The sequence below is a fragment of the Syngnathus scovelli genome, chromosome 14 (genome assembly GCF_024217435.2).
Source record: "Syngnathus scovelli strain Florida chromosome 14, RoL_Ssco_1.2, whole genome shotgun sequence".
NCBI classification, from domain to species: domain Eukaryota; kingdom Metazoa; phylum Chordata; class Actinopteri; order Syngnathiformes; family Syngnathidae; genus Syngnathus; species Syngnathus scovelli.
In genome coordinates this window covers 8,210,672-8,234,656 of record NC_090860.1, presented here as the reverse complement: position 1 = coordinate 8,234,656, position 23,985 = coordinate 8,210,672, and the positions used below count along the sequence as shown (strand labels likewise).

At 41.4% G+C, this 23,985-nt stretch overlaps 1 protein-coding gene across 3 annotated transcripts; it reads right to left on the bottom strand.

Moving 5' to 3' along the window:
• Positions 1–16: 16 nt before the first annotated feature.
• On the bottom strand, positions 17–23,175 carry LOC125981429 (pleckstrin homology domain-containing family G member 3). 3 transcript variants are annotated; one of them, XM_049741530.1, is made up of 19 exons: positions 22,975–23,175; positions 18,045–18,112; positions 9,902–10,428; positions 8,083–8,183; positions 7,164–7,233; positions 7,040–7,086; positions 6,815–6,965; positions 6,605–6,736; positions 6,351–6,533; positions 6,112–6,204; positions 5,796–5,882; positions 5,674–5,704; positions 5,461–5,562; positions 5,324–5,356; positions 4,613–4,623; positions 3,939–4,256; positions 3,199–3,306; positions 1,497–2,838; positions 17–1,383 (listed from the first exon to the last, which is right to left on the bottom strand). In XM_049741530.1, the coding sequence occupies exons 2-19, from the start codon at positions 18,091–18,093 to the stop codon at positions 737–739; spliced, it is 4,032 nt and encodes a 1,343-aa protein (XP_049597487.1). In that variant the 5' UTR covers positions 18,094–18,112; positions 22,975–23,175; the 3' UTR covers positions 17–736. The 3 variants fall into 3 exon arrangements, with proteins under 3 accessions (XP_049597487.1, XP_049597485.1, XP_049597488.1); XM_049741528.2 differs by having other exon boundaries at positions 23,000–23,175; XM_049741531.2 differs by having other exon boundaries at positions 4,026–4,256; positions 23,000–23,175.
• Between the last annotated feature and the right edge of the window lie 810 nt (positions 23,176–23,985).

Genomic DNA, 23,985 nt, shown 5'->3' with positions numbered 1-23,985 from the left:
CATATTTAAGGACTAATACAGATAGAATAAAAGTTTATTCATGAACTCAGTCTCATCAAAGACTTCCTCAGACAGATTTGTATAGAGATACGTCATGACAATACTGTATGTGCATCAGTCCATGACATCAGTGACCGGCGGCCACGCGCCATTTCTGTTTTTAATGCAAATATGGCAAACTTCAAGTAGTCTTTCTGGAATAGAAAGCTTTCAAAAGGAGTTTATACACTAAAGTCGCTATTTACATGCCAACGTTTGCCCCCAAATACAGCTTCATAAATATTACTCAATAAAAATAGAAATTGGAGGAAAATAATAAAGCTCCAGTGATGCATGAAAACAGCTGTCAGTCAAAGTAACTGCTGTCACATTTTAAGTTTTTTTTTTACATTTATAGCCAACAAAAGAAACTCTTTGGTGTGCGGTCAGCTTAGTTGAGGTAATCTTCCCACATCTGCTTGTTGTTATGCTTTAATAATTAGTATAGTTTAATTGCCAACATTGAATGACAACTAAACAAAAGCCTATCTAGTAATAATACCAATTAGGGGACTGTTGACACGCTTACATCCGATGAGTTAGGAAAAGTCCCAAATGTACAAATATTGCAACAAACTTCTTTTTAAAGACATTGTTTCCCACATTGCATGGACCAATAACATCCCTTCCCAAATGGTGCGTCCAATGCGGACTGCACAACACTGACCAAAAGTTCCCTCTTAGTAAAGATAAACAGTTAACACGTTGATGAGCTGGTGCTTAAACTCTGGAACTTCTCCCGTAAACTCTTCACCAGATTACTTTCTGACGTCTTGGCTGAACTCGGTGCAGCCGACTTGCCGGGACATTGCGAGCTGTCCTCCAGTTGCTGGTCTCCTTCTGCGAGGACGCTGCATTGTGCGGCAGTTAGAGACGCCAGACTGCTAGGACGGCAGGTCCGCACGGGTTCCTGCAAGTTCTGCACTTCATGGAGTGGCAGGGAACCAAGCATGTGCTCCAGCGAGCTCCACCTGCACAGTAGTTTGGACCGGGGTCGAGGCCGATCTTGATCTCCCCTTTCCTTGTACCAAGTCTCAGGTTGTGCCTCCGGACACTGCGTCGGGTCTTTATGAGAGTCTGTGTGAGAGCAGCAATTGCACTTGGCCGGAGAACATTCCAGCATGCTGTTTGAGGAATCAGCATCCAGTTGGCTGGGGTTGTATTTGGAGCAAAGCTCTTGGACGTCAGGCCAGTGGAAGTTCTCCAATTGAGGGCTTTGCGGATCGGTCAGCGTGCTGCGGGAGCTGGCCGCAGAAGATGGAGTCTGGACTGGACTCGGTGTATTCACCTCGTGGATGACCATCTGGTCACAAGCATTCAAGGGTAGTCTCAGGTTGGGTTTACCTGCACACATTAAATATAAAACACATTGTAGAGCACATGTTTGAAGTCTGCCAATTTGTTTTAATTAAATTAAATTAAAAATAAAATAAATAACAAAGACATCTTCCATTTACTTTTTTTCTTGACTTTCTCCTCAAGAACAGCAGGCATGCTCTTGAATCCTTGTTGACTGGAGGCTTCCCGGTTCCTCTGCCAGACCATCGGTCTGTTATTTTTGATTCGCTGGCTGTACTGACGAGCCAGTTGGAACACTTTGTTCTTCATCTTGCCCATGTCCTGCAAGATCTGGTCTTCGTCAACGCTGGTTCTGAAGCTAATGAGCCTGGGGAGCTGGGCCAGGCTCTTCCCTTGAGTCATAGACGTTCTACGCTGCTTGCAGTCTCGAGCGGAGTCTTCTAGTAGAACATCTGAACCATCAGACGAGGGACTTGTTTCTTCTAGAATCAGGGATGGTTGCTTTCGGAGTTTACATTCTGAGGAGTCCAAACACTCAAAGGGATTTTTCTCCTCTTCTCCAGTCTGCTGGACTTCCTCCTCTGACTCCATGTCTTGCCAGACTTTGATCATCTCCGATGAAGGTCGGAAGTCTTCATCTGTGGTAGAAGAATCAGTGACACTTGGAGATCGAGCCTTTACTTCCTCTGATCTCTGTCGTTCAGCCTTTTGCTCAATGTCTGTGTTTGGGTTCTTTTCTAAGCCCGGAAGGTCAAAGACTGACCAAGAAGTAGGTCTGTAACGGGAGAGGACTTTTCTGTGGACTGGGACGGCGGCGTGCTGGTCGGGAATATTGTTAAGCTGCTTGCTCAGCTGCCTGACCAGACCTGCTGGAATGTAGGAGAGACTTTCTCTGCGCTTGATGCTGAAGTTGGCGTCTTGGTGCTCGGCATGCTCATAGTATCTTCTGATCTTGTGGATCAGGAGGAGATCCTGTTTGGACAGAGTGGACCGACGTTCCCCCTCTACGGGGACGGGTTCACAAACGGTCTCAGGGTTCGCCTGCGGCTCAGGAGGCGATACAGTGGGCGACTTTTCTTCAGAGTCCGTGCAGGTTGAGGGGCTTATGAAGACTTCATTGCGTGTCAAAGGTGAGGAGCAAGCCATGGAGCCCAGATCCTCAGAGACCAGGCTGCTCCGCCTGGGCAGGCCAGTGATGAAGCGTTCGGCGATTACACTCGCTTGACCCAACACGGAGCATGGTAGGATTCTCTTATTCCCGGCCACAACTTCCTCCTCCTCCTCCTCCTCCTCCTCCTCCGAGAGCTCGCTGCTCATCAGCGCACTCGTTTCCTCCACTTGAAGACCAGACGAGTCGCTTTCCCCCTCCGCTTCTTCACCGGTTTCTCTAGAAGTCTCAGCCGAATCCGGAGTGAAGGCCTCTAGCGATGACTCGGACTGTTGACGGATGTCCTCTACTTGAGAGACGCAGTCTGAAGGGTGCGGCTCGTCCAAATGGACCTGAAATATGACAAATAGGTTTGCATTAGAGATGCAATTAGACATCGAAAGCAGATCGAAGCACTCTGCACTGGCCATTAGCTTCATGGACCATTTAAAGCCAACAAAACAGTCAAAGTGAAAGGAACGGACGGTTAAGCGCTGCAGTTTGACACAGAATTTCATCTAGTCAAGTCAAGTCAAGTCAAGTCTATTTATGTAGCCCTAAATCCCAGACAAGTCTCAAAGGGCTTCACATGTACCCAATTTTGACTGCCACATGATTTAAATGGGCCTGATGTTCTCGTCTATCTATTGTAGTTGTAGTTGAGTTGCCACTTATTCACTGAGCCAGTATGAATAGAAGAAGGAGAAAAGGACCTGTTTTGTCTCAGCCGCATCTCTCTGGCTTTCTTCATGGCTGTGTGTTTCTTGTGTCTCCTTTCCCGGCGCGTCGGTCAGCTGAGCGGGATCGCCGACTTCATCATCCTGAAAGAGTCCACACATTTCAGTTTGAATCTTTTCAAAATGTAGGCAGGGCTCAGTAGAAGAATTATTGTTGTCGGCAACACTTGATATTAAATCAAGTAGAACTCAAGCCTTCCAAAACAACAACATAATCAGAGCCCGTTGTGCTATAACAATGGAGGTGATTATGAAACCTCTGATGGGAAAATGTTTATCAAAGAAGAATCATTTAATAAGCTGGCTGCATTCATCTTTGAAGTCAAGCAGAACACATTCAGTCAACGGTCGTGATGCAAATGAAGACACGAGTTTCATTGAAAACTAGTCATGAGACGCAGCCCGTTGACAACGGCACCAGACAGGAAAAGACACCAACGGCTGCAGAGAAAGGCCCATGCAAACAAAGAACATGACCTGCGTGTTGCACCTCCGCGGCTCACAGCTAGCATGTGAGCACGTCAGCCCACAAGAACACAACCTGACTCATTCATTGTGCAAGGCGCACATGCAGCTGTTAGTGGGATGCGTACATACATACAGACAGAGTAGGACGAGGGTCGGCGTGGGCGAAAAAGGAGAGGGGTCGAGAGGTGCGCGGAGCAAACGCAACGAAGCGGGAACCGGGAAAGCCGTGGGTGGCTGGAAACCCTCACCGTTGTGAAGTGAGAAGAAAGCAAAGCCCGGGCTCGATAGTGCCAGCAGGAGATGGCTGCCAACACGGAGCTGGCAAAGTCGGCTACCTGGTCGTCCCCCATCAGTAAATCCTCCTTGAAACTGTCCCCCTCCTCATCTTCCTGTTTTTGCTGTTCTGTCATCGGCAGCTTCGGACCCCCCTCATGAGGCGAGGAGGGCACTTCTTCCGGTGTGGAACTTAGCTGCTGCACGGCATCCTCCGCAGCGGGCCTCTCACCCTCGCTGAGACTGGAGGCCTGAGGCTTGTCCCCCAGTAGGGCGCTCTCACTCTCGGCATGCTGCGAGTGACGGCACACATAAGGACAACACTTGGGATTGGGAATCATTAAACTGCTTTGCTTTCTGATGAGATGTGATTTGGTTGCAGTATGTTCTGTGAAAAATTGTTCTGGCAAAGATTTTTTATTTTTTTATTTGACATTTGAACATTTCTGTAGATGCCAAAGACTTAGCCAATTGGCTATTAAATTATTAATACATTTTATTATTATTAATTTATTATTGTAATTTTATTATAATTATTTTTGTTGTAATTAATTTTATTATTATTAATTTTATTATTATTACCAGTATTATTTTAACATTAGTATTTCAACCGAGTGCAAACATTCGAGAAAACATTTCCAGCACTTACCTTCAAAACATCTGTAAGGAGAGCGAAGAGAAAACAGAGAAGCAGTAATTAACAAATGACCATGTTCCGATTTTCCCAAGTTCAATATTTCATGCGCAAATAAGCCGTGTAACACATGCATCTTGTGCAATTATAGCCCAGGGGCAAGCAGCCGGCCAGTGGTTAGTCTGGCCCAGACTCACGGGAGGCCTTGTGATTAGATAAAAGACAATTACAAAACATCCTTCTCGCAAAGTGAACATGATGCAATTATCCAGGTTGTGATGGCTAACTCCCTCATTGAGATGGCAAGGTTGACATGAAAATGATATCTTCAATACATTGGCGTGCAAAATGGATGTAAACTGGGAACGATAGACTATATAACCCCGAGACAAGAATACGACGGCTCGCTCGTTCATATTGAACAATTAGGACAAATGCGAGGAGATCCGAAGCCAAGGCTGAATTTGCCTGTTGAAAAGAGCTTGCGGAGGAGAGAGCCTTGCACCGATGCCGTTTAATTAACTTCATTATGGGTGAGGCCAGTGGAGTGGGAGTGTGTCTTTTGATCTGGTTAGCGACCATCTTTGAGTGCGAACAAAGCAGATCTGCAATTTGAAAAGCTCTCGTACGATTATAACCATCGCTTTCTGGGCCCGGAGACAAAATGTGCATGTAACAGAGCGACTTTAATACATTTGACAAATATGATGTAAACAATTTACTGACCTTTTGTGTTTTTTATGATTTGTTTAGCAGGTTCTAAAACAGAAGGGAGGGGGGAATTAATGCCATTCTCAAACAAATATACAGTTGGGGTTGTATGCGGCTTGCTGGATACAAAATGGAGTCCAAAATATTTGTACCTGATCTCCTCCGGCCATTCCACCCTGCAAGATGGATGTCACTCGACTGGTACGAATCGGCTCTCTTTACCCTTTCTGGGCTACAGTGGTACTTCCCAACACCTAAGTAGGAAAAAAGATGGTCACTAACCTCATTTGACTTTTCAATAACAATTTCTTTACAAGATGAATAGAATGTATATTAACATAATATAATTTTATAATTGCACTTACAATTCGCATTGTCCACGATAGCTTCTTTTGCCTGAAATATGAGAAGATTTAGAGAGTTTTGTCAAAAAATGGTTGGAAAGAGATGAAGTTATACAGTACAGTGAATGGACATTGTTGTGAACCTTTGGTGGAACAATGGCGTTGTGGTTCTCCAGAATGAGCCTCTTGATGTGATGGGCCCAGAGACGTTTCTCTTCTACAGATTTGGCCTACGACAACAACAAGCCCTTGTCTGTTATTAAAGATACAGATGACGCATGCTGGCCCGACAAAACAAAACACAATGCAGCCTACTCGCAGCATCCTAAAGTAAAGTTACTTACTAGCATACATTTTATTACCGCGATCATTCTAAAAAATAATGTAGATGAAATAAGTGAACACATAGCCCAGTTTTTAACTATAATAATCGATAATTGGGGGACAATTCACATTTACCTGCACGGTATGGGGCTGCTTGGGATGCTTGAAGTGGATAACACTGAAAAGCAGAGGATCCTTTGCACTGTCAAGTAGCATCAAGGTGGAGCACTACAAATCACAATATTAGGAAAGAATAAGGGTCCAGTTAGCCAAATAGGTTAATTAAACCTGCTGAAAATTTCAATTAATAAAGGTGCATTTTTGTTCCTTATAAAATCTAATTAACAATAATAAAAAAAACAAAAAAAACATACAGAGATATGCGTCTTGTAGACATAGTGCTCTCCTCTTCTTTTAGTAATGAGCAGCATCTTTTCAAACAGGAAGAGCGTCCGACTGTTCTTTGCCCGCAGGACATGAAAGGTGCCTTCCAGCACCAGCTCGCCATAAGTGGTCAGGTCAGGACCCTTCCAGTTGATCAAAAGGGACTGGATCTCCTGCACGTGCGCAGGACAACAACTGCATTAACAATCTTCTCACGTTACTGTGTTTCGTAATCGTAGCAAACCTGCACTCTGACGGCGTGCTCGTGTTTCCTCTTCATGTCGTTGATGTACCAGGCCACCCCTGTCATGGTGTCTATGGCCTCTTGGATCACCTCGTAGCCCTCCTCGTCTGGGCCAAAGTGCTTCGCAATTTCCTTTCATTGCCAAAAAACAGATGAAGGACATTGTGGCTGGTTCTTCCAAAGTAGGAACAACTGAGGAATATGATTTACCTGAAGCAGCAGGTGATATTTTAGGATCCTCTGCACAGGCTTGAGAAGGAAAGAACCCAACGGGAGAGAACGCTTCAGAAAAGCCTGACGATCCTTGAAGAACATTGCCAGGGTTTTGCTCCTCATGCAGTCAGTTAGTGTTGCGACTGAACTAGAGGATTGTAAAAACACGTTTGTCACGACTCAATCATATCTATGGGTAATATCTATTTTTGCAGCTCTTACTTTGGATAGTTGGTGCAATACTGGGTGTAGATCTCAAAATATTCACTCTGGGGGAACCAAAGAGCAACATGACGTGTGCGTTTGTCCATTTCTTGAAAAATATGAGGAGGATAAGAACGCTCACCTTCTCGACAAAGCATTGGGCGATGGCCACGGGGTCGTTGTCACACATGTCCAACGACTGCAGCAACTCACTGAAAGAGATGCAGCAGAGCATAAAATGATCAATAATGAAATACATGAATGCCTATTGACAATAAAGTACTCAATAGACTCAACACTTTTAAATACCACGTTATAACATTTATTGCCACTAGTGGGCAGTGCAGACTGTCAAATAGCTTAATTGCTGTGGAGCTGAGTCTAGCCAGGTTGAAGTTTATTTGAAAGCTCATAAAAGCAGAACCCATCCCAACAATTATCACAAATGTTAGGAATTACAAAACACTAACGCATTTTTTTCTTTTCAGGAATGTAAGTAAATAAATATAATTTGGATACTCTATGGCAATGTGAATTGAACTGCATAGTGTGAAATGCTTGGCTATAAATCTTCATCTTCAATCACTATTGGTCTAATACATTTATTAAGTCATAGTAAGTTTTAAAACTTGTGGTGTAATATCCAGAATAAACTATGTAACATCATCAGGAAATTTTGAAAAACAAAGTAAAAAAAAAAGTATATATTTTTTAAATTTGCAAATGTAACTGTGATGCAAGTGGAATTTATTTTTTTTAAAAATGGTAAGACTCATAACAAACAAAAATATATTTTTTAAATCCTACACTTCTCTGGCTTCTCTGGAATTACCAGAGTAGTGCTTCACTATGAGAGGAATGTTAATGTGTGTTTTGGCAAGCGGCAGGGTCAGCAATGGCCACCAGCTGACGTAAATCGCAGTAACTGCTTTTAGTGCCCATTTGGAGTCATTGGGTGGAATATCAAACATGAATTAAAAGCTTTCAGAGTAAAATCAGGCAATGTAAAAATAATAATAATAATAATACAAGTCATTATAGTTATGGAGGAGAGAATTTACCTGTTGAATTCATAGATGTCCTCAATATTTCCAAACAGAGCACACACTTGCTCTGGGCGCATGGGCAGGTTGCTCGTATCAATAATGTGAGCCAAATAGTCCTGGAAAACAGTAGTGAGATGGAGTCACATTGCAATTCTACGATTAATTCACATTATTTTGGAATTTGACCATTGAAGTACAATCCCGACATTTGCAAATTTATACCACTAGAGGTCGCAAGGATGTGCATGTTTTATATAGCCTACTTTAAAGAAGTACTAGAATCAGTTGTTATTATTACAATTGAATGTATTTATTTAAATTTAGATATCATGGAAAATTTTTCCTACTTTGTGATCTGATCCTTCAAACTGATTTGCTCCATTTATTTATAGGCTATGCTGACTGACACAGTATAAATATCCACTGCCCATATCGCATATCTGTAGAATTCTTTCCAGGGCAGATGAAAAAAATCTCACATCCACAGGAGCCCAAAATGCCAACATCCGGCTGACTATATGCTCCATCATGCTCAGTTACACACTCACGTGTCATACAAACAAGTAGCAGGGGATGTGGACAAGAGGCAAACTTGCACATGCGGAGACCAAATAAAAAAGTACAACAGCAATTAGTTCTGACAACCAGATGTGCCCAAAAAAAGACAAAACAGTCGATCCGATGCAGTCCGCCACTTACAACTGAAAGAACGACACAGCATTCCTGCACGATGAGAGCAGCGCGCACACACACGTGACCTTTCGCAAAGTGTGGGAGATAGGGAGGCTCAGTCAGCAATGAGCCGCAATCGAAAATACTTTTTATTACAACTTGAGCCTGTGGGCGACACTCTTAAAGGGATCCTCACATTCCTGTCTATATAATGTCAGGTATGACGATTTGTGGGTGGCTGAAGCCAGGTGTTGGGGGTGTATTTGGCTGTGTGGGACCATCAGGGTCAAACAGCTGTTCTCTCCACTCCCACTGAATGTGGACCGTTGAGAACGAGAGGCATGTGAGCCAGTGATAAAACAATATCTAAAGAGAGCGGATGGACACAGTTTCGGCAGTGCGTCATATCAAGAGGGTCCTTTGATGAGGTCGTGGAATGAAGTCTCTCACTTCTTTGCTTCATTTGAGCTTCACGATAAAATAACTCCATGAGATTAAGGCAGCGATGTAATTACAAAAGGTCAGTGGCAGCGGATACATCTGTACAAGAACATGTTTTCACATTGTAGCTAGTGGAAAACCCCGCGGGTCTCCGTGTTTGTGTTGGCTGGAAAGGTTCTTGTACAGCCGCGGCCAGACCAGGCATGTCAAATGAGCGACGAGGAGGTCATGATTTGAAGTGGCTTTGTCAGAAGTTAGACGCCAGTGTGGCTTGAGACAAGGTGAGGAAAGACGCTTGTTGGTTTACAGCCAGCGTTTTTCAGAAATGCCTCAAATGTTAAAGACATTAGTGGCAGAGGATTGTCTGACAGCTAAGTGCTCCTGTTTCTATACTACAAACATAGTTGAGGCTAAAAGAGGTTTCCCTTTCGTCGAGTTCTTTGAATGCTTTGTTGAGTATTAAAATCTTACTGTGATGTTCTTGTTTCCAAAGGGAGGCTTGGGAAGTGAAAGACCTGCATTGTGTTTAAATAACAAATACGAGCATACTCACTGCAATGTAAATAAACGCGCTAAGGTTTTGACCGAGGCATTGACTGTAACAATAACTGCAGTTGCCAAATGTCCGATCAAACAAGATTTTACTTGCAATAGACAATAATTGCCTAATTGTGGACATGAAGTCATAGCTCTAAGTTCTTCCAAAGAACATTTGACTCACCTCTACAATGCTGCGCAGATCTTTGACATACATGCGCTCCGTTTCGATGATCTCCATGACAACCCGGTCCACGTGGGTCAGTTTCGGGTTGGGCGCCATCGTTTCCGTGACGACAGGTGAAGCCGGGTTATGAAGGATCTGTGCACTCTTCCTGTTGGTGGTGGCGTTATTGTTATTCCACTGGTTGAGCATTAGGTGCGGCTTCCATAGTCTGCTGAACCCCGCCAGGCCGGGACTCTGGTCTCTCGTCTGTTCTACAGCGCTTTCAGCCGGGCTCAGCTCCAAGTCGATGTCCTCCTCGCTCGGTATAGGCGGTGTGCAGGAGGAAGGGAGGGTGACGGTGCTCCCAAAAAGGCTGTGACTGTCACGGGACGATCCAGAAGACAAGGTGGATACGAGACTTACTGGACGTTGGCCTTCTCCATCCAGTGGATCGGCACATAGTTGATGGTAACAGTCTGATTCTAAATCTGCATTTCTTTGTTCATGGTCTCCAGCGGAGAGGGGCGAGGGTAACCGAGGATATTCTATATAGAGAAGAGGAACACATAAAAAAGGGGAATGTCATTAGGGAAATCTCACACTTTTTTTTCTTCAAAATCTTTTCAACACCATTTGTATTTTTTGGGAATCTCTCTAAAGACAGACCTACTTGTGAAAATTTCCAGGAAGAAAAGGAAAAAGTTTTTAGGTGACACAAAACTTCTTGTGTCATTGTGAGATCTAAGTATGTCTCTTGAGGCTTATACAAAGATTTTTCTTTAGCTTTTTAAATTTCTTGCAGTAGATGGTTCAGTATTTCCCGAGTTGAGTTCCTTCATCTCGGGCAACTCAACAGGAACAGACTCCAAAAACCAGGTTTTTGTTTTTGCCCACAGCAGGAAAGGCCAAATCCAGTGGATATAAAAAAAATAAAAAATAAAAAATAAAAAGTAAAAAGTCAAGACACCCCTTTTCAGATGCCATGTAAAGAGACCAAAGAGCAAAAACCCAGCAATGTGACTGATGAGATGAAAATAGCCAAACGGAACTGGGAGCTTTATTTACATACCCTTTAAGACTGCATTAAAATTCTCAAGAAATACCCTACATATCGAGTTTCCCATCCTCCTCAGCCAGGCCCAGGAGGATTTTTCCTCACATTGCATCCAAAATATACCATGGAACGCAGTGATACTCAGTTGCCACTGTAAAGAGAGTTCAATTTCCTGAAGTATTTGCAGGGTTCAAAGAGGTCAAAGCTATTTTATGCTACACAACATAAGTAAGTCTCTGTCAATGTATTTCGAATAAAGCTACAATTGTGAAGTGAAACGGTTCAGGTAAAGTCCATTGCCGAGTGGGGACGGTGAGGGTAATTTGGTGCTGATCGCTCACAGATGTAGCTCACGTTGTCATCTTGAAACCCGCTCACCTACATCTGTGTTGACAAGTTAGGATAAATGTTCATCATTAGCTGTGCATCATGGAAAGTCTTAACCATTAAGCCCGAGAGAAAATTTACTCTCAGCCAACTCGACTGAAACTCCATCTTGTATTGTTCTTCTTTACGCAAAACATGCCAAATATTTCACACGAGCGCAGACAAATGCTGTCAAGTAAATTTGACAGCTGAATGATGACCTTCCAGTTTATTCACATGCATGCACATCTGGCTCCCTTCTACTTTCCATGACTCAGTCCTGAGCTGAAAAGAGACTTGTTGCTCTGTCTACTTGCTCCACTATGCACGCTAAGGGATCCAAAGCAATGCAGTGTGAAAAATAGAGGGGGGAGATGACCGCTGTTTAAGCTTTGTGTAAAACTAGTACATCGAAGGTGCAAAAAAAAAAAAAAAAAAAAAAAAAAAAAAAAAAAAAAAAAAAGGAAGGGCAAAGTTGAGCTATTACATACCAATTTGAATAAACCTAGCAGCTTCCTTTGCCAAGTCACCCTTATGAACGGTGCCATTGGGCATGGGCCAATATAATATTTGAAGAGCATTATAACCAAAAGGAAAAAAAAATGTTTTTGCAATTTCAACCATAGTTCACTTAAGATCTGAGCTCCTACCACAGCTTTGACGAACCACAAGAATAGGCTTGAATTATCTGTGACTGACACTACTTCACTATGTTTCCCCTTCAACAAGGCCATGGCGAAGCACTCGGCCAGTGCGATCCAATGCAAAAGTGGTTTAATCCTTCATTATTTGTGATATTTGGTAAGGTCTTTACCGAGGAGGCATGTAGTCTCGAGTCTCTTAAACATCTGCAAACAATTGCTGTTAAGCTCAGCAGGACACATTGACAAGGCCAGAACTATTACAGTGTCACTCCTGTCATGTGTGTGCTACTAAACTGTAGGCTATTAAGTTAAAGTTTAAACAGAACCACGACGACACCCATCGGTTTGTGGCCTTCCGTTTGTGTGCAAAGTCTGCATTATGGTTTTTATGTGTTTGGAATGGGACACAAACACAACTGGATCTAGTCTTCTGGTCATTGAATGAAAGTATTCTTCATAAGAAAGACATTTAAACACACACAAAAAGGTATATTTTCTCCCATTCATTTACAATTTCAGAATAAGGAAGACAGATTATGCTCTGAAAGCTTAAAAAAAAAAATAAAAATAAAAATTTTTGTACAGTGTGGAAGTTCATTTGTGGCTGCCATATAATTAACCAAGTCATGTATTTGCACTACATTCAAAACAGCCAAAAGGGAAGTTGATGCCGCAAGCATGAATTTCCTCTTTTGGTACCATCGTTAAAAATCTTTTGGGTGTTAGCCGTCAAATACAGTTGAACAATAAAATCCTTGTTTGGACTTGTGAATGATGATTAAAAATGAGGTGTTTCGGGTCGAGACATTTACTCACTAAGGAGCTTGATGATAAATCGGTCCACCCTTTGTAATGTAAAGTCTAGGCTAGTCCTTATCTAACAAGCAATGCACATGGTTCACATGCTCTGATGTCATAATGGTGATTCCGGGGATGAACAAGACTACTGACAGCCATAAAAGCACATAGCAATTAACTTTTCTAAAAAGGCGCAGTCACTGGAATGACAAAAATGATTATCCTCTCTTTAAGGACTCAGAGAACATTCCTTTATATAGAAAATCTGGTTTACGGACTATCAGAGGGCCTACCTTACTGGAAGAAACCTCAAGTGTCATGAATATTCCAACCATAACATTCCTTGAAATGATCTGGAATGTATCAGAGCAAATAGTTGCGAATATGGATCGCAACAATGGGGAAAGGATAAGGCATGGCATGCAACTACGAAGCTTTGTGCAGGTTGCAAAATCTCGAGAGGATGTGACTCATGTTGTCAACAATGATGCCTTCAAACAAGCATCGTTGCTACATCGCCTGCTTATTTATTGTACATTTGTCTCTCATAGTGCAATAGAATTACGAAGACGCTATTCAGTGTTGCGTAATACAATGCGAAACTGCATAAGAGTCGAAAAACAATGCAGGCTCCAAAGGTTAAATTGCAAGCATTGCTAGCAGACAATACTAATTACATATTTGAAATAGCGCCATGTAGTTATAATGTTCTTGTGCGTGATGACGTCACAGACAGGAATAATGAGAAGAACAAAACAAAAAAAAGGGCAGCATTTCAAAGCCAATGATGCTTACTTATTAAATCTTGCCCGTTCCCGCCAAGACCAGACTGATGAGTGAGAATAAAGAGCCGCTTTCCCAGCAATGACAAGCATTTATAACTTTTGTGAATCACAAACATGGAATTGCTGATTACATCTTTCCACTATCGCTGCTTGATACAAAATTGTAAATCCTTCTTGTGAGCGAATCCTGCTATTGGCAAACTGTGGGCGGTCAAAACAACAAATGAATCATATTCTGCTGCACCGTATATTCGTCATCAAATTATTACACACTATGTTTAAAGGCAAATAATGAGCAGTGATGTAAAAAATTTTAGATTTGGGTAAGCTGGCGCCGAGATTGATTTGCATGCAGAACTCACCAAACGGGGTCATTGCGCGTGCGTTCGAATGGTTGGATTGTTTTCTTACCAGATTGAGCTTCACGACCCAAGACTGGTTGAGTTCATACAGAGTTTGATTACTGTGGTCACACTTGACTACATGACCTGCACCAAGAGGGAAAACGAGCTAGACCTGAATTAGATTGGTCAAATGATTGTTTTATCATCTGGTTCCTTGATACATTCTTGGCTCTGTCAAATCGTGTTTCCGGAGACAGATCTGTCGGGGGTTTTTTTTTCTTCAACAATTCCTACATGCATTTTTTCCCTCTTCACCCAAAAAATCATCAGTTTGAAGAACAGTCTTATTCAATCTGGGTTTGTACTGAATCTGTATTAGTTCAACAGATGAATGAATGTAAAAAAAATGTGGAAACTTCTCTCACAAACAAGGAAACGATTCCTATCTTATAAAAAGACAACCTTCCCTAACCTGATTTTTTTTTTCCATTGACAACACGCGAGCCTATCATCCTTACTGATATGAACTTTATAATCTTTCAAGCTCCAATAAAATGAAGCTTTTCCTTGCCTCGGTGTTTCCTTCTTCAATCCCCCGACACCTAACAATTGCAAGTCTGATCCTCTTGGGAAAAGCGCCTTCCCACCTAGTAATATGAATGGCTACTCCACATGAGGGCAAGGAGGCTGCATTCTCGGATAAGACCCAGAGGTGTTCGCAGACCATTATCAAACAGCATGAGCCTAAATGGCAGGAATTATACAAGACCCAGATTAGTTTACGATACCAGAATGGAGGGAGGAATTCAGGTCGCGTTTTTTTTTTTTTTTTTTTTTTGCTGCTCTGAAAATATACCGTAAAGGTTTTATTCCAATTCTACCAGTATTTGCCCCACAAGCAGATTTGAATGTTAATAATTAGCCCAAAGGTGAGTAAATAAATGGCAGTGGAAAGTAGAATACACACGCACACGTTCAACCTGCATTCCAAAGTGACACTCAAGGTCAAATTGCTGGGCTGGGAAACATTTAGCCAATCTCGGTGTTTTTACAAGTAAAATGATCTTTGTAGTAAATATATTTTGTTATGTTTAAGAAGGCAATTGGCAAAACGGGAACATTAGATTACATTTACAGTCATACATATAAACAAGTACAACTTTTTACGAGTACAAATTTTTCATCAGGCCAGATTTGTCAATCTTCCAAGCACGAACAGCTCACATTTAATCCGGTAAAACTCCCGTGTGCTCGGCCCCAGCCCTGAAAGAATCCAGCCATGCCAAGCGACCTCAGCGTATTGGCATGTGATGATCCACTTCGGAAACCCCTTCATCGACTTTGCACCCCCCCACCAACAAGAATGCTTCAGGCATTTGCATACTCAGCCAGTCCTCAATCTATTCAACACTCACGTTTCCTTCCACATCTGGGCTTGATGGCGGCTTGAAGTCCACTGTAAACATTAGCACCAGTTTGCTGATCTACAAGCACACTGCTGTCGTGTTAGCACCTCTCCAGAGTGTGCAGCTGTGCTAAGTGTGGAGAGGAAGAATATCATTTGCTTCACACCGAGCCGTTAATCACGTGCAGGGTTGTAAAAGGTGCGAAGTAGTTTATTCAGCGGTTTCGGTATCAGCACGGACCGATGAGGAATTTAACGTCAGTGACCCATATCTTTGATCAGAACAACGCTGACCTCTGATAAGGCAGAATAATAACGCCAGGTAGTGGCAATTCTCCTCTGCTTGCTTCCTCAAGTGAGTAAACAAAGAAAAGAGCAGGAAACTGTCCAACATGTGGAACACATTCGAGCCACTTATTCTACAGTATAAAAATTTGATAATGAACACCATTTCAATGGATCAGATTATTGCAAATTTTACTTTTTAAAAATGTCTGTGTGTTGCCTTCCGTTACAAAATTGCTCTTGTACTGGGGGGGATGCGATCAAGTCATGAAATAAAATCGCAAGGGGCAGAAAACAGATCCAGGAAGTCTCTTTTTCAAAAAAAATTGCCTTGTCATAACAGGTTTCACTAGAAATGTTGGACTAATAATCTCATCTAATCCATGCAATTGCTTATAACATAAACCAACAAAAAGTGATACAGGCTGATTTGATTGAGGTTCTTGCAAAGATCAGAGCAGAGAGCCTGTGACTAATCCAGTGGAAGACTTGTATAGTTGGAATGCTATTGTAAGGTGCAGTAAAATGATTTACAATGATATTTAAATGCACGAGAGCCTGAGACAATATAGTGAGGTTGTAGCAGCAACACCAGGTATGTAATTATATACGGCGTAGATGCAACAACTTCAAAACTAAGTTAAACTCGTACAACTCAGCATTTTATCAAAGGTTATGTGAGGTCGCAGTTAGCAATTAAGCAGCAGTTAAAAAGTTCCTATCCAGCAAAGGAACTCTATTAAAAAAAATGTTGCTGCCATCATCCATCCACATCTCGATACCCACTGGGCTGGAAAAGCTGCAAAGAATGGAGATCATTGGCCCGTCCCCCAGAAGCCATTTAAAGCTGTACATTCTGCACACGCAGCTACATTCCTGCCAGGGGGTAAGGATATCTACGGGAGGGAGTCTTTATCTTTGAGCGAGCCGCCGCAGTGTCAAACTGACAGCTGAGATGTGCATCAAACTTTTGACACCATTTAAAATGATGGGCAGGATATTCCACCATAGTGTGTAAAGTTGCACTGAGGTGGAAAAGTCTGAGGGCTTTTATGTTCCTGTCATCGAGCTGCTCTGGAAAAATAATCCATTGAGGTAACTTAAATCAGATAGGAGGGAACATCCGCCGCTTGAAGGATGAAGATACTTGCCTTTAGGGTGATTTTTTTTTTTTGGGGTGAAAACTCACAAAGGATTTTCAAGCATGCGGGTAGTGGAGGGAAAAGGACATCAACACAGCTCACTCACTTCATAAACCTTTGACCCTGCAGAACAACTACAATTGGATGGTCACCACAATGTTTACCCAGACCATACTCCCATTCTGGTTTCACTATGTGCATTCTTTGTGTCCAGTAATCCACATTTGATCAGCAATCACACCAATATCGTAATTACTTATTTCTAGAGGAACAATTATTAATCGAATAATCAACAACTAATCCATTATTAAAGTAATATAATCGATTAGTTGTTTAGATTTTTTTTTAAATGCAAAATGTTTGTGTTTAATCAAAATAAAACCTTTACTTTAATTTGGGAAAACTATTTTTCTGGCCAAATTAATTATTATTATTATTATTAATGTATGTTTTCTGCATCATCCATTTGAAATAATGTCCTATTTTTCAATAAAGGGGAGGAAATCAAAATTTGTTTTTTTTTAAAAATCTGATTCATTGATTAATCGACAAATTAATTAACAGATTGATTATTTTTTTTAAATTTAATTTGTAGTCCCACTTGTTTCGTCCTCCGTCATCTACCCAGACAACAATAACACGAAAGTTAAGTCACCCTAACATTCGTCCCAACTAGGTCAAACTAAATGTGAACAAGCTGCAAAATGCACCACGGCATGTGCAGTACGACCAGTGCACCGTGTGTACTTTGGAAGAAAAAATGAGTACTAAAGTGGATGACACACATTTCTTCCAGCCAAATGTTTCTTTGGTCCAAAGCTGAAGCAAGGAAAAGGGAACCATTGACACATTTATTTGTAATCTCCAGCCAAAGAGGAAACCCAGCGCCGAATGTAGAGTTGAGGGGAGGCGTGTGAGGTGGGGTGAGGGACAGAACAGACAAACAGACACAAAGAGGCCTTGTGTCAAAGCCGCGCCTCTGCGACTAATGATAACGAACACTAAAATAATATGTAATTTGAGTTGCCGCCCTCCATCCTTGTTTTTATCCCCCCCGTGCATGCAGCGTCATTAAACTATCTTAGCGGTCTGCGAATTGGACACATTCTGGTTTGATGTGTGTGAGGTTGCAGCTGTATGGCAGAGTTTGGCAGAGTTCCACAGATACACAAAGACGCTCTGAGCCAAACACGACTGTAGGAGGACCGCTCGCTCCAAGACATTACTTTGGTCTAATTCTTCCACTTGCAGCATTCTGGTTCTCCTACACAGATGAGGAACTAGACTGACAAATTCAAGCTTTTACTATGAAGAGATTCAGAGATGCATTGAGCTTACCTTCCTCCATTGGGCCCTGGTGGAGAACAGAATGGGACCCTTCTGGCATGGCACTTAGGCCTTTGGAGCTGAAAAAGAAAACAAAGACACGTCATGTCTAGGCTTACTGTAAAGCAGAGAAATGGTGATCCTTCCTAGTATGGTCCTTAGATAAGCAGGTCTCATGTTTTGTTTTGTTTTTTTAATCATGCATCAGCAGCCCAGTGAAGTGAGGCCAAAGGGTTACTGGACCTTACAGTAAGTAAGGAGGAAATTCTTTTCATTCCCCTCTTTGGTGCTCTTGGCTTACACATGCCAACCACTTTGTAATGTATAGTGCAGCCTGGCTGGAGGCATGCGTGGTTGGAGGACTGTGATATGAGCTCATGCTAATCAGGAGAGAAAGTCAGTGCAGACTTGGAAAGACGGGCTCTCCAGGAGAACTCAGTAAAAGCTACAAAACAAACTGACAAATAACTCGTTTTCAAATCAGACGAGTAAAAACTGGTCAAATATAAAAAAAAAAAAAAGATATTAAAAGTAGAGACAATTTGCAATTCTAGTAATGACACGAATTTGATGCACAATTTGTCTCTGCGGGCCACATAAAATGATGTGGTGGGCCATATCTGGGCCCCGGGCCTTGAGTTTGACACCAGTGATGTCGCGTGTGTGTGGGCGGGGTACTTTTTTTTCATATCAGTGGCATAGCCCAAAATAGTGATGCTAGCAAATTATATTAAACAGAATTATAATCTTAAAAAAAAAAAAAAAAAAAAAATTAAATTACGCTTAAAAAAAGATCCGCTGATATGGCCAATAAATCAAACACACAATGCAACATTTTCAAATCAAAAACCACTTCAAACTGAACAACAAGCTAGTTAAATAAAAAAATTAAAAATCCTTTTATGTACAGTTTTTTCTTTGTAGAGACTCCGCTGAGATCAAAGATACACTCTGGTGTGATATATTTTTCCAATTCCTCATGCTAGAAAGAGGTGTGTACCCTCAAAGCAAAACCACAGGCAAGTTCCTCTCTGGTTTCTTGCAGTAAATGAACATGGATCAGTGTGCATGAGAACTTGTTCATTTGTGATTCCAAGTGAGCCTGTGGCCTTTTACAACATCACATTCTTAGGCCAGCAAGATCAGAGTAGCAGAAATTATTTGGGGATTAGGATTGTATTGTTCCATTTGCTTTCTCTGGCCACTGTGCCGATCTGACAGCCTAGCCAGCCGAGACTAAAGTGAGGCCATTGCCAAGAAGAGTGCCAATTAAGATGTGCAGGAATGCAGAGAGAAATGTCACAGAGCTAGACATGCAGAAAGTTGCAAGAAAGTGGATACCCGGATAGCTATAAAGTTTATTTATTTATTTTTTTCAACTCTCTATGCATCAACACAAATGCAAATCCTCATAACACAATTATTATAGTTGAGATTCACCTTTATCGTGGATCTACTGTAAGGAATGAGATGGTGAATGATCCCAGCCATGCCGATGTCAATACAGTACTGAGCTGCCTCAATAAGATTCTTTACAAATGCAACCTATCCATACAGCCTTTGCTCCAACTTGGACCAATTGAGTTTGAAGTAGTGTGTTCGTTTGTGTGTAAGTTGCTCAAGTGGGCTTTACGTTTTGGTTGTAGGCTTTGAACTAGTCTCAGCCGAGTAATAAAATCCTAATAATCCCACCTACAATGACCTCCGAGCCCACCCCACTTACTATTGTCCAGACTATGCTAATCTTTCTATGGTCACTGGTGGGCTCTAAAAAAAGATTCTGAAAAATAAAACGTCTAGATTTGATTTAATGTTTTTACATCATGCCTTATCAAAGAGTGATAAATATCTAATACAGCCGATTAAAAACATCACTCGAAATAGTTTGGCCATGTGTATCCCACACAGAATAAAACAACACGTTAGATTCCACCTATTTTTGCTGACACATATCTTATTCTTGTTTTCCAAGGGAGGGGAGATGACAGAATGTACAAAAGAAAAACATAATCATACAGTCCACTATTCATGCAAGGTTGAGCACCTGTGCTTAAACTAGCTGCAATTCTTCTCAAATGGAGTGTTTGGTTCCCACAGCTGATGGATGCATTACCCGTAGCAAGGGAGTCAGCAATTTTCTCCCTTAATAGGAGACAGATGCAAGTCAAGCCATTCTGACGGTTATTAAACAAAAAAAGCACCAATGGATCACTTCTTTCTTGTTCCTCTAATTGCCGGCCGTCACACTAATTCAACGACTCGGGGGCCTTTTTGAAAGCATAACAAAAGCGTTCAAGGGGACGGAAGAGACAACAAGCGCGGGTAAACAAGTACGGTGAACCATGACCTTTATAAAAAATAAAGTAAAAGTTAAAATTTAAATACATAAATAAATAAATTTAAAAAAGCATTGGCATCTGCATTTTTTTTTTTTTTTTAAATTCACAGTCATCAAAGTTTAGTAGGTCTCTATGGACTGCTCTTCTTCTGTCCCTGTGACTGAGCCCCAATTAAAAGCCTGCTGCCAAAATTATGCACAAACGGGCACTTAATGATTGTTTGAAGCAACAATCAACCGACCCAAATTGACGTTTGGTCATGCAGAACAAGCTGATTGGAGAAATAAAAAAGCTAAAAATACTCCTGCTCTCTCAGGGATGAACTAACCGTGTCATGTTGCATTGGCTGTTTGCCCCAAAATGGCTTGGGAGACTCTTTGGGCATGACATAAACCCCCCCTGGGATATCTTCAGTCAGACATGCTGGGGACAGATGAACAGGGACAACATCATTCAGGGACCTCTTCTGTAGAAAACAAATCCAACTAGGAGACCACCGGCCAAATTATTATTTTGGCCCTGCCGCTATGTTTATCTTCCAAGACCCTCCCTCTTGCCCCGTCTTCCTCGACAAGCAGCACCGTCTTTTTCCCACATGACTCCTGCAGTTTATCCCCTTCCACACGGGCCTCAAGAGACTAACGACTTTCTATTCACAGGGGTAAACAATACACCCTGACACTCTCCCTTCATCTCAATCAAATCCTCACTTTCGAACAAAAGCACTGCCCACACAGACACAACAAATGAGGCACTTATTTGAATCCACTGCATTTTGGAGCACATGTTGCGGTGAGTGATGAACACCCCCACAGAGTACCATGAACACTACTGCCCAAATGCTTTAAAAAAAGACCCTAATCAAAATAGGTCTTAATGAGAGAATGATTGCTCCCCGTTGCGGTGAAAAAGAGCAAACATTATTTCAACATTCTGGGGTTAGTTTTTGTGTGCATTTTTTCACACTTTTAAAACTTTCCCCATTCACACAAAGCTGCAAAAATGCCGGATCTTAAAAGACAATGTAATTTGCATGTCTGTCCAGTCTCATCTAAAATCATATTATTTACACTATTCAATGAATTCTTTATTTAAATATCACATATGGGAAGAACATTCAAGCCAATTTTGTCCCTTAGGACATGCATGCATATTACAGCTTAAGTTATTTGCAAGCATGTGAGATTGGGAATCATTTAGAGAATCGAGTCAATTATGTGAAACTGCCCCCTTATTGCCTCCTCCCCACACACACACACACACACACACACACACACACACACACACACACAAAGTTAGCACTTTTACTGACTTATTGTCATGTCAGCATGACCCAAGTCCTACATTGTTTGGAAATAAAGCTCAAGGCTGCTGAATAGTCTTCCGCCACACATTTGAGTATTTATGACATCTGCCTTCAAGTAGATGGCCAGACTAACAATATAAATATATAGACCTAACCTCCATATGGCATGCTAAATCACTTACGGCACACACTCGGCCACTTTCAAACAAACAATGCTGTCACATGTTTGATTCAAATGTTTCCTTTGACTCGTGATCTGTAAACTTAGCTGGAAGTGGGAAAAGCTGCAACAGCATTAATCGAAATCACTACAAATGTGAAAAACAGTTTGCCTAAGAAAGTGTTACATGCCAGATGTAAAGTCCAAGACACACTTGGGTAGTTTCCTGTCTAGACCACCTGGACGGTAGCTGCTAGTTGCATTGGGACAACACTTGTGCTGAAACGATTGTGAGATATTGTCTGCAAGGTCAAGTGGGGTCAAAGAGGAAGATGGAACTTTTCACTAGTAACAGATTGATTTTGTTCCTTTATTCTTCAGCAGCTGGTCATTGACCAAGCTCAGCTTTCATTTTAAATAGAAAGAAACTCGTGGAATCACACTGAGGCACTCATTAGAGGAGAACAATTGGCTTTGGCTGAGCTAAATGAGGGCACCATGGGGGGTAAGTGAAAAGGAGGAAATGGCAAATGATTCAATGGCATCAAGCACCTTTGCTAATATGGACTTAAAAATTAAATAGATATAAAATAAAAAAGGCAAGACAGAGTGAAGCAAGTGTGCAAAGTTCACTTAACTGAAAGTGTCCAGTTCAAACACAAACATTGCTTATCTCAGTGAAACTGTACGCCCCCAAACTGACAAACGTTGGAATTGTGCAATTACACTCAAAAAAACCAATTGGATACAGTACAGACATTTTTAACCATATATGTCAAAAAGTTTCACATAGAGTCGCCGCTCGTCAGGAATGTGCTGCACCGTTGCTTACTGATCCAAACAAGGCTCATGGCTGGGAAAACTGTAGACGTCTACACTGAAGTTTAGGATATATATTACATTATATCGTAACTTTGTGTTGAGGACGTAAGCGTTTCCAAATGTCCTCTTCAAAGTGATCAAGCAAGCGAGTTTAAGACGCGATTGACACGCTGTGTGGACGTTTAATATTTTTCACTAGAAGCAACCATTACCATTAACAATATTAACTACAGCCTCGAATCACTTTAATATTTGACGCAACTGTCAAATTGCATGCATCAAAACAAAAAATACTGTCAATTTAACAAAGATTACCGTGCGTTGAAAGCAGCTCACGTACCGAATTGTGCAATTTCTTGACTTCCGACGACGTTTTTCAAGGATTAAAAGTTTGCCTTTCTTTGAAAGAAAACCACTGGCACGCCGTTAATTCCTGGATTTCGACATGTTGCGCCCGTACATCTTCTGGCATGACTCTCGCTCGCACAGATTGCAACTGTCTGAAGCGTATTATGTCTTGCAAGAGCAGCAGTCTAGCCGTTGCGTTCATGTTATATCGGAAAAATCTAAACCAACGTGTGAAACGGTAGAAAAAAAAGTCAACATTGGTGAGCTCAAGAGTATTAAATGGCTATGAAATAAAATATTGTAAATGTGAATTTGTAAATAAATACATATTTTAGGATTCTTCCACAAGGTGACTGTAGATAATGAAATATACGAGGACTTTGAACACAGCAGAGTGACGACTGCTTTTGACATCTCCGTTGTATTTTCCTCCTAATATCTTGCATGTAATGCAAAATAATATCCTATATTAGCCATGTACCTTATTACTTAATGCAATTTTGTTCCTTTACATTCATATATTAAACGCCAACCAAATTTGCCCCCGTTTGGTTTTGAAATGAAAACACAATTTAATAAAAACATAAAAACACAAACGCTTGCATAAAAACGCGTTTTTGTAATATTGGAGTGTGTATGATATAATGATTTTTTTTCTCACAGTACTATTTTGTAAAAGCAATGTCTTTGGCAGCGTTGTGAATAGACAAAACCACCAAGTGAAACGCATACAATTCCATTTATGAGGGTCAGGTCATCTGAAACTTTGTTGCACAAAAGAGGACTTCAAGTGAATTAGTTGAGCTGGGTGATAATTTATGTGAGCCTGATGAAAGAATAGGGCGTTTTTGCTTTTACTTTTCATTATCTGCTTTTTTTCCTTTCATGCAAGACTATGCTAGACTATTAAGCTTAATGTCTCATCGAGAAACCTCGGAGAATAGGAAAGTGCAACTTTCATTGTTTAAAAAAGTAGTG